General features: G+C 48.0%; 1 protein-coding gene across 1 annotated transcript; it reads left to right on the top strand.

The window, feature by feature from the left end:
• The first annotated feature begins 8,527 nt into the window (after positions 1-8,527).
• On the top strand, positions 8,528-11,227 carry LOC119318426 (legumin B-like). Its single transcript, XM_037592987.1, has 3 exons — positions 8,528-8,832; positions 9,977-10,706; positions 10,801-11,227. The coding sequence occupies exons 1-3, from the start codon at positions 8,637-8,639 to the stop codon at positions 10,949-10,951; spliced, it is 1,077 nt and encodes a 358-aa protein (XP_037448884.1). The 5' UTR covers positions 8,528-8,636; the 3' UTR covers positions 10,952-11,227.
• Positions 11,228-14,580: the final 3,353 nt, after the last annotated feature.

Genomic DNA, 14,580 nt, shown 5'->3' with positions numbered 1-14,580 from the left:
ACGTCTCCTCCTTCTTGATCCAGCAAGGGGGAAGGAGAGGTTGAGGAAGACAGCTCCACCGGCAGCACAACGGCGTGGTGATGGAGGAGAGGCAGTACTCCGACAGGGCTTCGCCAAGCACACAACGGAGGAGGAGAGGTGTTGGGGAGGGGAGGGCTGCGCCTTGGAGGGTGGTGCGGCTGCCCTCCCCTCACCCCTCTATTTATAGGGGGAAGGGAGAAGGGGGCCGGCCCCCTAGAACCCATCTAGGGGGGTGCGGCGGCCTAGGGGAGAGGGGAGAGGGTGGCTTGCCCCCCAAGCCAAGGGGGGCGCCCCCTCTAGGGTTCCCCTCAACCCTAGGCGCATGGGCCCAAGGGAGGGGGGTGCGGCCAGCCCACCAGGGGCTGGCTCCCTGCCCCACGCAGCCCATGTGGCCCCCCGGGAGGGGTGGCCCCTCCCGGTGGACCCCCGGAACCCTTCCGGTGGCCCCGGTACAATACTGGTATGACCCCGAAACTTCCCGGTGTCCGTTTGACAACTTCCCATATATAAATCTTTACCTCCGACCCTTCCGGATCTCCTCATGACGTCCAGGATCCCATCCGGGACTCCGAACAACATTCGGTAGTCACATACTAGTCTTCCTAATAACCCTAGCGTCACCGAACCTTAAGTGTGTAGACCCTACGGGTTCGGGAGACATGCAGACATGACCGAGACGCTCTCAGTCAATAACCAACAGCGGGATCTGGATACCCATGATGGCTCCCACATGCTCCTCGATGTTGTCATCGGATGAACCACGATGTCGAGGATTCGATCAAACCCTGTATGCAATTCCCTTTGTCAATCGGTACGTTACTTGCCCGAGACTCGATCGTCGGTATCCCAATACCTTGTTCAGTCTCGTTACCGGCAAGTCACTTTACTCGTACCGTAATGCATGATCCCGTGTCCAACACCTTGGTCACATTGAGCTCAATATGATGATGCATTACCGAGTGGGCCCAGAGATACCTCTCCGTCATACGGAGTGACAAATCCCAGTCTCGATCCGTGTCAACCCAACAGCTACTTTCGGAGATACCTGTAATGCACCTTTATAGTCACCCAGTTACGTTGTGACGTTTGATACACCCAAGGCACTCTTATGGTATCCGGGAGTTACACGATCTCATGGTCGAAGGAAGAGATACTTGACACTGGCAAAGCTCTAGCAAAACGAACTACACGATCTTTTATGCTATGCTTAGGATTGGGTCTTGTCCATCACATCATTCTCCTAATGATGTGATCCCGTTATCAACGACATCCAATGTCCATAGTCAGGAAACCATGACTATCTGTTGATCACAACGAGCTAGTCAACTAGAGGCTCACCAGGGACATATTGTGGTCTAAGTATTCACACGTGTATTACGATTTCCGGATAATACAGTTATAGCATGAATAAAAGACATTTATCATGAACATTGAAATATAATAATACTTTTCTTATTGCCTCTAGGGCATATTTCCAACATGAAGTTCATGTTGACATGAGCATTGGCCATTTGATCTACAAGACATATTTTGCAAAAGTTCTAGACTAAGTTCATGATAATTAAGTTCATCTAATCAAATTATTTAATGAACTCCCACTCAGATTTGACATCCCTCTAGTCATCCAAGTGTTACACGATCCGAGTCGACTAGGCCGTGTCCGATCATCACGTGAGACGGACTAGTCATCATCGGTGAACATCTCCATGTTGATCGTATCTTCCATACGACTCATGTTCAACCTTTCGGTCTCTGTGTTCCGAGGCCATGTCTGTACATGCTAGGCTCGTCAAGTTAACCCTAAGTGTTCTGCATGTGTAAATCTGTCTTACACCCATTGTATGTGAACGTAAGGATCTATCACACCCGATCATCACGTGGTGCTTCGAAACGACGAACTTTAGCAATGGTGCACAGTTAGGGGGAACACTTTCTTGAAATTATTATAAGGGATCATCTTATTTACTACCGCCGTTCTAAGTAAACAAGATGCATAAAACATAATAAACATCACATGCAATTATATAGTAGTGACATGATATGGCCAATATCATATAGCTCCTTTGATCTCCATCTTCGGGGCTCCATGATCATCTTCGTCACCGGCATGACACCATGATCTCCATCATCATGATCTCCATCGTTGTGTCTTCATGAAGTTGTCACGCCAACGACTACTTCTACTTCTATGGCTAACGCGTTTAGCAATAAAGTAAAGTAATTTACATGGCGTTCTTCAATGACACGCAGGTCATACAAAAATAAAGACAACTCCTATGGCTCCTGCCGGTTGTCATACTCATCGACATGCAAGTCGTGATTCCTATTACAAGAACATGATCTCATACATCACAATATATCATTCATCATTCATCACAACTTCTGGCCATATCACATCACATGACAATTACTGCAAAAACAAGTGAGACGTCCTCTAATTGTTGTTGCATCTTTTACGTGGCTGCAATTGGGTTCTAGCAAGAACGTTTTCTTACCTACGAATAACCACAACGTGATTTTGTCAACTTTTATTTACCCTTCATAAGGACCCTTTTCATCTAATCCACTCCAACTAAAGTAGGAGAGACAGACACCCGCTAGCCACCTTATGCAACTAGTGCATGTCAGTCGGTGGAACCTGTCTCACGTAAGCGTACGTGTAAGGTCAGTCCGGGCCGCTTCATCCCACAATACCACTGAAGCAAGAAAAGACTAGTAGCGGCAAGCAAGTTGACAAGATCTACGCCCACAACAAAATTATGTTCTACTCGTGCAATAGAGAACTACGCATAGACCTAGCTCATGATGCCACTGTTGGGGAACGTTGCAGAAAATTAAAATTTTTCCTACGGTTTCACCAAGATCCATCTATGAGTTCATCTAAGCAATGAGTCATGGGAGAGAGATCGCATCTACATACCACTTTGTAGATCGCGTACGGAAGCGTTCGAGGGAACGGTGATGATGGAGTCGTACTCGCCGTGATTCAGATCACCGATGACCAAGTGTTGAATGGACAGCACCTCCGCGTTCAACACACGTATGGTACGGACAACGTCTCCTCCTTCTTGATCCAGCAAGGGGAAGGAGAGCTTGAGGAAGAAGGCTCCAGCAGCAGCACGACGGCGTGATGATGGTGGAGAGGCAGTACTCCGACAGGGCTTCGCCAAGCGCTCAACGGAGGAGGAGAGGTGTTGGGGAGGGGAGGGGCTGCGCCTTGGATCAGGTGTTCAGCCCTCCCCTCGCCCCTCTATTTATAGGGGAAGGGGGAAGGGGGCCGGCCCCCTCTAGATGAGATCTAGAGGGGGGGCGGCGGCCAGGGAGGGGGGCTTGCCCCCCAAGCAAGGGGTGTGCCCCCACTAGGGTTCCCCCCCAACCCTAGGTGCATGGGCCCAAGGGGGGCGCGCCCAGCCCTCCAGGGGCTGTTGCCCTGCCCCACGCGGCCCATGTGGCCCACCAAGAGGGGTGGCCCCTCCCGGTGGACCCCCGGAACCCTTCCGGTGGCCCCGGTACAATACCGATATGTCCCTGAAACTTTCCGGTGTCAGTATGACAACTTCCCATATACCAATCTTCACCTCCGGACCCTTCCGGAACTCCTCGTGACATCCGGGATCTCATTCGGGACTCCGAACAACATTCGGTAATCACATACAAGTCTTCCTTATAACTCTAGCGTCACCGAACCTTAAGTGTGTAGACCCTACAGGTTCGGGAGACATGCAGACATGACCGAGATGGTTCTCCGATCAATAACCAACAGCGGGATTTGGATACCCATGTTGGCTCCCACATGCTCCTCGATGATCTCATTGGATGAACCACGATGTCGAGGATTCAAACAACCCTGTATACTATTCCCTTTGTCAGACGGTATGTTACTTGCCCGAGACTCGATCGTCAGTATCCCAATACCTCGTTCAGTCTTGTTACCGGCAAATCACTTTACTCGTACCGTAATGCATGATCCCGTGACCAGACACTTGGTCACTTTGAGCTCATTGTGATGATGCACTATGAGTGGGCCCAGTGATACCTCTCCGTAATCCGGAGTGACAAATCCCAGTCTCGATCCGTGTCAACCCAACATGCAATTTCAGAGATACCTGTAGTGCACCTTTATAGTCACCCAGTTACGTTGTGACGTTTGGTACATCCAAAGCACTTCTACGGTATCCGTGAGTGACACGATCTCATGGTCTAAGGAAGAGATACTTGACATTGGAAAAGCTCTAGCAAAACGAACTACACGATCTTGTGCTATGCTTAGGATTGGGTCTTGTCCATCACATCATTCTCCTAATGACGTGATCCCGTTGTCAATGACATCTAATGTCCATAGTCAGGAAACCATGACTATCTGTTGACCAACGAGCTAGTCAACTAGAGGCTTACTAGGGACGTATTGTGGTCTATGTATTCACACGTGTACTATGATTTTCGAATAATACAATTATAGCATGAATAAAAGACAATTATCATGAACAAGAAAATATAATAATAATCCATTTATTATTGCCTCTAGGGCATATTTCCAACACAGGCCTCTCATCAGCAACAGAGTAGATGTCGGCGAAGCGGCGAAAGGGCCACGAAACAAAACTCCAAAGAGCAAGAGACTGTCACCGCCTCGACGACCTCCTATGGGAAGCTAACCTCACTAGATCGATATCGATGAGGCCACCCTACCCACGTCACCCACAAGGATGGCAGGAATCTACGAAGCCCCACCATCACGCACGAATGGCGGGATTGATGTTCCTTGCCATATGGGCCAAATACTAAGGGGCAACCCAGGTTGGCCCTTGAGAAGCTCTGCCACAGGTTGCCGGCTATGTCCCGCCACCCTAATGTGAAAATCTGAGCGGTACCGATAGGTACCGTATCGGTACCGGCACATACCCAGCCAACCAGCCAGTGACACCTCGCATAGTATACTCACTCATGTTTTGTATAAAGAAATTTCTTCCCTCATTTAAGAAATGTAGGTATTTCCGCAGCTGGCCCACCATTGTGTAACTTTACATGCAGGAGCATAGTAATATGGCAGACCCATTATCTCTCCTCTCCCACACAATAAATCCAACATTTTTCCCCTTGACTAATTTGAAACATTCATATATTTTAAACCATATATTTGTTTTTAAACTTTTTTATATTTGAACTCCTTGCGCCAAAATCTTTAAAATTCGAACCTATATTGCACATCTCGAAATAATCAGTTTCACGCTGATACATTACAATTTCATTTTTTGTGTTTACTTTTTCACAATTCCAAATGTACTTTTCAATGGCTTGTGTCACAAAAAAAAACATATATTTCAATTGTACATTCCTCAAATAACATATTTCACTCTTTTAAAATAATTTGTTTCACATTTCCAAATAATCAGTCTCACACTGATACATTACAATTTCACTTTATGTGGTTACTATTTCACAATCCAGAACCTATACTTCACTTTTTACTGGCTTATTTCACAAAAAACATCTATTGAATTGCACATTTCTCAAAATAATGTATTTCACTCTTTTGAATTTGTTCACATTTTCAAATAATTAGTTTCACATTGATATATTACAACTTCACTTATTGTGCTTACTATTTCATAATTCAGAACTTACATTTTCACTTTTATTGACTTGTTTCATAAAAAAACATTTATTTCAACTGAACATTTCTCAAATAACGTATTTTCACTCTTTTCAAATAAATCGTTTCACATCATTGATACATAACAATTTCACTTTTGGTGGTTACTATTTCACAATTTAGGACCTACATTTCACTTTTCACTGATGTGTTTCACAAAAAAACATCTATTTCAATGTGAAATAGGTTTTTCCACATACAAAATGTGAAATGTTGAAATTTAAATGTGTTTAAAATATATCCAAGACTGGTCTAGTTCTAAAGGTTTTGCCGTCAAGATTTCAAATATATAAATTGTTTTAAAAATGAACTTATGATTTAAAATATATGAATGTTTTTAAATGGTTAAGATGAAATAAAGTCTATGGATTTGTTAGCGAGGGAGAGAGAAGAAACAGATGAATGTTTGTCCTTGTCTGATTAAAAGTAGTACTAGGAGTCCCATTAGAATGATAGAAGTAGTACTTTTTTTTGAGGGCGATAAAAGTAGTACTACTATGGACCACTAGATGTATTTGGTCCTGTATATTTTTTGTATAGCAAACAAAAAAATAAGATGATCCAATTTTATACTAGGAGTCTTCCCGTGGGTTATTCCCGCGGACACGTCCAATGTAAACCTCTCATCGCAAGCCTGCATAAAATTGAGATTTGCCATGTGAATAAATTACTCCCTCCGTTTCAAAATAGATGATCCAATTTTATACTAACTTTGACAAAGTTAGTATAAAGTTGGATTATCTATTTTGAAACGGATGTACTCCCTGTTTCGTAATATAAGAATGTTTTTCAAGCAGGTAGAGCAGATGCGCGCCGCCGCGCCTCTGGGGTAGTAACACGTGGCACACTGTTCGTTGAGGCCAATGGTGGCTTCGATGTGACCTGATCCGTGACATGGGACAGGCAGCAGCAAGGTAGGAGCCATGGTGGTGGACTGGTGGTGTGCCGCAGCGAGCGAGCGCGACATCTCGTGCGTCAGGAATGGGGAGTAATTAACCCCACAAATGTGTGACCACGGATGGATGGATTCCTCCTAATCATTCCCCACAAATGCTTACGGGTGTTGATAGGCACGTTTACAGGTCTGTCGCGTCTGTCAACTGTTCCCAGATGCAGAAGCTTTTATCTTGTTCTGAACCGGAAAGAAAGATTTGCTAGGATCTCAGAGCCCATCCGCTCTCCGCTGGATGGTTCGACAGACAGGCAAGGGACGTGTGTGTGCGCGCGGTGGGACGATTCCGCACGCGTCCGGCAGACAGACGTGCGGTTCCGCGTGCCCGTGCCCACGGCAGTTCACGCCATCCTCGTGTCGTGTTTTTTTCTTTTCCATTCATTCCGGCGAATACTTTTGATTTATCTTTTCGCCCGCGAGATTCTCCGCGCACAATAATCCCCCCGTCCCTTTCGCACGCCGATTTTCTTTATTATTTTCTCACAAAAAAGAGCTAGTGATAATTCCTCCAACAATAAACACGATCATCTCACGATTTAAACTGCCGTGGCGGCGAGCAATCACGATCTTATCTGGGCATCTTGTTTGGATCAACTTCGCTCTTATCCGACCTTAAAAACAGCCGGGATCCGACTCCAACTTCTTTCTTTCTTTCTTTCTCTTCAAACAAAAGCCAAAGCTTAAAAACAGGAAAACAAATCACCCTCTGACGTCGATCGGTGGGCCCCACCGGTCAGCTTGACGCCACGCGCGGGAAAGAAGAGGAAGAGGAAGTTTGTTACCGGCCCGTCCGCTAACACAACACAACCAAGAGAAAAGGGACCTCATCCACTGGCAAGTGGGCCCGACAAACAGACTGCACCTCCTTACGGATCGGCGGGCCCGGCCGGTCAGCGAGAGAGAGACGCCCAAACGCCCGCCCGGGGGCAAACGGGGAAAGGCAGTTAGTTAGTTACCAGGGATAAGATGAACTGCCCCGCTAAGGCTGGTCACAATGGGCAAGAACATAAGCTAGTACTCCCTCCTTTCCAGTTTATAAGGCTCAATTCAAAAATCTCACCAATCAAGATAGATGGTGAGTGGTGGAATAGTTTCGTAGTTTGCAAAAGCACCTAATTAATGCTCTTGTTTTTCTCAAAAAATTATGTTTATCAATGCATTAATTGCAATGCATGCATGCATAAAGTACATGCATTGGTTAATTTTCTCTCAATACTTGCATGCAATGATTTAATGCACCTTGGAATCTGAACATGTGATGGGAAACAACCAAATTGAGCCTTATAAAATGGAAAAACTAAAATTTTGAGATAAGCCCTATAAACCGGAAAGGAGGGAGTAACTTACACACTTCCCTAGACTATGTTACTACCTCCATAGTGGGTAGGAACATCTACGTAGTGTCATGCAACGATGTATTTATTAGGTTATAGACTCATTGTTTCTTGGAGTGTGTGATGTTCCGGTAACTTAGCTAGTTACTACGAGCACCTCTCTCTTCATTAAATATGTGTCACATAAGCAAAGTTGTATTGGAGTGTGTGATGTTACTCCTAAGTTCCTCCCCATTGTGAGCAGCCTAACAGCGGCCAATCCTAATCCAACTGCCGGTAAAATCCTGCTCCTTGTACGGCCGTTAATCCTATCCATCGCCACCAGCGGTGGATCCGCGGGGCCCCACCGGTCAGCAAGACGCCCCACGCGCGGGGAGGAAGAGGAAGTTTGTTACCCGGCCCGATTACCGCGGCCAGTTCGTAGGGATAAACGAACGACTCTGTTTGTTTACTGATCCTAATCCACCCCGATTACCGCGGCCGCTAATCCTATCCACCGTCGCCACCGGCCTTCCTTCCTCCCTCCTAACCCCACCCCGGGGCTATAAATACTCGGCACCCGATCGTCGATCGATCCCACATCGCCTCATCACGCCCTCCAGCTCCCGGCAGCCTTCCAACCAACCCCCAACCTACCGACCTCTCGATCGATCGTAGCAGCTTCCTCTCCTTATCGATGGCGGTGGATCTGACCCCGAGGCAGCCGGCCAAGGCCTACGGCGGCGACGGCGGCGCCTACTACGAGTGGAGCCCCGCCGAGCTGCCCATGCTCGGCGTCGCCTCCATCGGCGCCGCCAAGCTCTCGCTCGCCGCCGGCGGCATGTCGCTCCCCAGCTACTCCGACTCCGCCAAGGTCGCCTACGTCCTCCAAGGTAATCATACGCGACGCCCCACCTCCTCGCCCGACCCCATCTCGAGTTCGATCGATCGATCGGAAGTGTCAGTTGCTGCTCTGTTCGGGGCCTGAATTTTGGGTCGTACCCTCTTAGATGGTCGCGGATCGACCGAATTTGTTGGTTCCTGTTCGCACATCTAGATCGAAAAATGCAGTACTAGATTGGAACTGAAAGTGTCGTCGCTCTCATGACTTATCTGTCGAGTACGATCGGTTCTGATGAAATCGTGCTAGTTGTTTAATTTCGTCAGTTTAACAAAAAAAACAAGTAATATTGCAGCCCTTTACTGAATTGTAGATGGTCGCGGATGGGTGCAACTTGTTCGTTTCTGTCTCTAGTGTAGATCGATTGCAGCAGTGGATTGGAATTTTGCAGAGTCGCCCTCCCGAATTATTCGACTGCACGGTGCCATCAGTTCTGAAATCGTGCCTATTTGTTGTGTAGTTTTCGTCAGGTCAAGTGTCTGCGTCAGATCCCACTTACTTGGAATCAATAATAACATAACAGTAACATTGCAGTACTTTACTGAATTATTCTTGTTTATCCTTTCGATTAAATCTCATTGTTTAAGAGATCGTGATCGTTGGTCTCCTTTTATCAATTCAACACACAGTACTCGTGCTCTAGCCTGTTGGTTTAATTAAATCCTTTTGTAATGCCACAACTTGTCATGCATGTCGGCTCCTCTGATCGTAACACATTTCATTATCTGACCAGTGCTAGTGTCACATTCTCTGTTTTGGAAATTTCGGTGCAGTAAATTATTATTATAGTCAACTTTTCAGACTTGTTTATCTGAGGAATTTTGTACCAGCACTGCTTGTTTTGATCATGCATGTCCTAAACAGAGTAATATCCAAATATTTGCCCTGTTTTGGTATTTCGTTGTACTAGGACTAATTATGGTAGTAACTTGTTGAACCTTTTCTCAATGAATTACTATGGACTAGCAGTTGATTGATGCTGGTTTTATCAATGATTGATCTGTGATGCTGGTTTTTCTGTGACGATGCGACATACACTAGTGTCTGTTTTGGGAATTTCGTTGCTGTAAATTATTATTGGAGTTTATGATAACAGCACTGTTAATGCTTTGCTTGTTTTGATCCATGATGGATAGGCAAGGGAACCTGCGGCATCGTCCTGCCTGAGGCCACTAAGGAGAAGGTGGTCGCCGTGAAGGAAGGCGACGCTCTGGCGCTCCCCTTCGGTGTGGTCACCTGGTGGCACAACACCCCTGAGTCTGCCACGGAGCTTGTTGTCCTCTTCCTGGGCGACACCTCCAAGGGCCACAGGCCCGGCCAGTTCACCAACTTCCAGCTCACCGGTTCGAGCGGCATCTTCACCGGCTTCTCCACGGAGTTTGTCGGCCGTGCCTGGGACCTCAAGGAGGACGATGCTGCCAAGCTCGTCTCCAGTCAACCTGCGTCTGGCATTGTGAAGCTCACTGCCGGGCAGAAGCTCCCAGTGCCGGTCGATGCTGACCGCAAGGACATGGCGCTTAACTGCCTCGAGGCCAAGCTGGACGTGGACATCCCCAATGGTGGCCGCGTGGTGGTGCTCAACACCGCGAACCTGCCGCTGGTCAAGGAGGTTGGTCTTGGTGCTGACCTTGTCAGGATCGATGCCCACTCCATGTGCTCCCCAGGCTTCTCCTGTGACTCGGCCTACCAGGTGACCTACATCGTCCGTGGCAGCGGCCGTGTTCAGGTTGTCGGCCCCGACGGCAAGCGTGTGCTGGAGACCCGCATTGAGGGCGGCAGCCTCTTCATCGTGCCCCGCTTCCACGTCGTGTCCAAGATCGCCGATGCCTCCGGCATGGAGTGGTTCTCCATCATCACCACCCCCAAGTAAGAATGAACATCTGAAACTGGTTGCTAGCATTGCATCACTCTGTATTTCATCCATGATTTTTGAGCTAATGCTGATGTTATATGTGTGCAGCCCGATCTTCAGCCACCTTGCTGGGAAGACCTCGGTGTGGAAGGCCATCTCACCGGAGGTGCTGGAGGCGTCGTTCAACACCACGCCGGAGATGGAGAAGCTCTTCCGGTCCAAGAGGCTCGACTCTGAGATTTTCTTCGCCCCCAACTAGGAGCCATTCGTCGCGCATCGGCCGGTCGCCTTAGGCAGGAATAAATAAATTTAGTTAGGATATTGAAACTCTTTGAGCGTGGTGAGAGTCTTTCGGTTGAGCTGGTGGTGGTTTTCATCCACACCCTCTGCGAATCTATCTTAGTTGCCCCTGGCAGAACAGAATGTTACTGTCAGATCGTCGTCGGTTAAATCGTGAGAATGTTTGTGGCCGGCCGTGCTGGTCTGAGAACTGATGAATGCAATCCATTGTTAAATTCGTGTGAAATTGTTTGCCTCATGTGTTATATGCTGTTTAATTACTCCTTATTGGCGTGCTTCTTTTCTGTTTCTTCATAACTTCCTCTTTTGTGACTATTTCTTCACTTCTGTTTTGGAACACAGTTTGATGATTTAAAAAACCTTTTCGTTTACAATCTTCCTAGCAATTATTTATTTATTTTCGTCTTTGTATGGCTTCAGTTTTTTATGGGCCACCTCATGTTTATTCCGAGCAGGCCCCCACTTGTGAACCCTGTTTCTATTTCTAAGTACCTCTTTTTTTTTGAGGGAAACTACCTCTTCTTTTAGTTCTAAAAAAAGTACCTCTTTTCAATTCGAGAAAGAAAAAACACTTCGATATTATACCCTGTTGTACATAACTACGCCCATATGCTTGTACTATTTCTTCAGAACATTTTGAGGATTTAGAAAACACTTTTCGTGATGTCTTTGCATGGCTCCACTTTTGTTGGGCTGGTCTCCGCTTCATTTTGAGCAGGCCCCCACTTGTTAACTGTATCCTATTTTCTATGTCTTCAGTACGTCTTCTTTCTAATTCGAAAGGAAAATTTGACATTATGTATCAGTCTACATACTCCTTTTGACATACAAAAACTTTGAATTACTTGTTTTGGCAGAACCAAATTGTATTTTCAGAGTTTCACATCAGGGGGACGATAAACTACTCATGCTGCTAAATAACTTGATCTTGAGCTTTCGGCGACCAAATCAAGCCTGACTCGTTGTACAGACTGAAAACAATTAACCTGTAAGATTAACACGCTGTGCTTGTTCCCTCGCCGGAGTCGTTGCTCCTAGAGTTGTCACTCCGGTGGACATGGAGAAAGACGCGGTCACCCTCGGCTTCGTCGCCAACAACTACAGCTCCAAGGCATGGATCCAAGATCCAACACAATTCTCATTTCATCAATTCGATCCATCTGTGCTAAGCTGCTAGCTGAGTTTGAGTTTGTTTGTGTGTATGTGCAGTCCGTGGAGTACAACGGGACGAACTGCGTGTACCGGAGCTCGCCGGCGACGGGGCTCGGCATCCTGGGGGTGTTCCTGGTGTTCATCAACCAGGTCATCGTTGCCGCCTACGCCAGCGGCTGGTGCCTCTGCCTCTGCTGCTGCTGCCCCTGCTGGACCAAGCCTCGGCATCATCCTCTCCGTCTTCTCCTGGTCCGTCAGTACACCGCCCATAACTCTCACTTTCTGCGTCTCTAAAGATGTATCGACCGACGGCGACGAGCTCTTGTTGTGCAGGGTCCGGATGATCATGGCGATGGCGACGTTCATCATGGGCGTGACGGAGAGCTCGCGGGAGGAGGCGCCCATCTCCAAAACCCCGACCTCGTACGCATGCAGGGAGCCGGGGACAATCGGGAGCTTCCCGACGGTGTCCCTCTCCTCCCTCATCGCCGTCGTGCTCGGGATCGCGTCCTCCGTGCTGCTCGAGACGGCCGCGCCGAGCGCACACGCCGCCCGACGGGCTGTTCCGCCTGGAGGTCGCCGGTGGTGCAAGTGGTACGGGGCGGCAGCAGAGTCCTACTGGACCGACAGCTGGTGCGGATCAGGAAGCAGAGCATGTCTCGCTGGCCACCATGGTTTGAACAAGAGTTTTTTTTAGAACGAAGACCGCACGATGCGTCCGGCTTTAAATTAATAAAGCCCACCGACAGGCAGCATCCAACAAGTTCACCACAAAAACTACAGCAGAAGATAAGTGGCCGAAGCCAAAAGTACGGAACATGCAACCGGCCTCAGCCTGATAGAAAAAGACAGCAACACTAGCACACAAGCAGCCAGTCCAAAATAACACCACGAGCAGCATCTTAGTGATGGGCTTCAAACTGAATCGTGCGGATCCGTTCCATGGCCTCCATCATCCGATCTGTATCACGCCGTTTCCCCAACGGTGTCCATGTCTGGAGAAACAAGTGGCATTTGAAAATAATATCAGCAGGATGGTTAGGGAACTTGTGTTCGATAGTTATCTTATTACGGGTGGTCCATACTGACCAGCACAGCGCCCCTACGCAACGCCACAGCACGCGCCCGAAGCTACCCCTATGAGCGAGAAGGATCCCACGTAGGTCCGAAGCCGTATGGGGATTCCAGTTCTGCGCAAACGCCTCACGGACGGCACTCCAAGCAAAACGAGCTAGGTGGCAATTGTAAAAGATGTGGTTAGCATCTTCATGCGCTCCACATAACGCGCAAGACCCATCCGAAGGGCCGTGTCTAATGGCAATGTTGTTAGAAGAGGGAAGGTGGTCACGGAATAATTGCCAGTGAAAAACTTTGATCTTAAGAGGAATAGACGCTTTCCATAGCCCCCTAGCTATGTCAAGAGTCGGTCCCTCGGTCAGCGTATTGTAAAGCGACTGGAACGTGAACTTTCTGGGGCTCGAGAGGGACCACGAGACCGTGTCGGCCTCAGGGCAGAGAGATACACCCTGCAAGGCAGTTAGGAGCCCATCCCAACTTGCCCGTTCGTGGGCGAGGAGTGGTCTTTTGAGAGATATGGCTGGTGGGTTAGATCTGAGCGTGTCGGCCACCAAAATGTCGACGTTAGTGGCAAGTTGATAGATGACAAAGTGGCTACGCCAAAGAGGTTCCTACCCAAGCCAATGGTCGAGCCAGAACCTCGTGGAGTTCCCGTTCTTAACGTAGAACTTGGCCCCTAACATGAAGGCAGGCTTAACAGCCTGAACCCCGTTCTAGAAAGACGATCCCTTCGCCTTTGAGGTGAGGAAATTCCCATCGGGGAAATATTTGGCGCGAAGGATATAGGCCCAAAGCCCTTGTTCGTTCTGAAAAAGTTTCCAGATCCACTTGACAAGGAGTGCTGCATTCATGAGTTTGGAGTTAAGGATCCCAAGGCCACCGAATTTCTTGGGGCGGCAGAGCGCCGCCCACTTGATCATGTGGTATTTCTTTTTTGTCCCAGTTCCTTCCCAAAAGAACTTAGACCTAGGGGTGTCAAGCTTGGCGTGGACTCCATCGGCCAGCAGGAACATGCCCATAGTAAACAGGGGCAGGGAGGACAAGCTAGAGTTTGTCAGAATCAGTCTACCGCAGAAGATAAAAACCTGCCGCGCCAGGGACTAACCTGGTTCGCCACCTTACCGTATAAGGGTTCCCATTCGAGAATCGAGATGTGTTTGTCCGAGATGGGAAGGCCAGGGTACTTAATTGGAAAACTCCCTAGTTTGCAATTAAGTAGGTTGGCAATGCGAGTGGCACGGGGATTGTCCATCCTTATGGCAACCACCTCACTCTTCAAAAAGTTTATCTTCAGGCCGGAGATGATCTCGAAAGCGAGGAGGATGAGCTTAATCGAGGCTATACTATGGTCATCGGGCT

Source organism: Triticum dicoccoides, chromosome 1B, assembly GCF_002162155.2.
Source record: "Triticum dicoccoides isolate Atlit2015 ecotype Zavitan chromosome 1B, WEW_v2.0, whole genome shotgun sequence".
Taxonomy (NCBI): Eukaryota; Viridiplantae; Streptophyta; class Magnoliopsida; order Poales; family Poaceae; genus Triticum; species Triticum dicoccoides.
The sequence above is the reverse complement of the archived record's forward strand: the minus strand, read 5'-3'. Positions and strand labels throughout refer to the sequence as shown.

Excerpts from the sequence above, each read along its gene's own strand:
- LOC119318426 (XM_037592987.1), top strand. The coding sequence starts at position 8,637 with ATGGCGGTGGATCTGACCCCGAGGCAGCCGGCCAAGGCCTACGGCGGC. Across the intron at positions 8,833-9,976 it reads GGTCGCCTACGTCCTCCAAG|GCAAGGGAACCTGCGGCATC; the intron begins GTAATCATACGC and ends CATGATGGATAG. Across the intron at positions 10,707-10,800 it reads TCCATCATCACCACCCCCAA|CCCGATCTTCAGCCACCTTG; the intron begins GTAAGAATGAAC and ends ATATGTGTGCAG.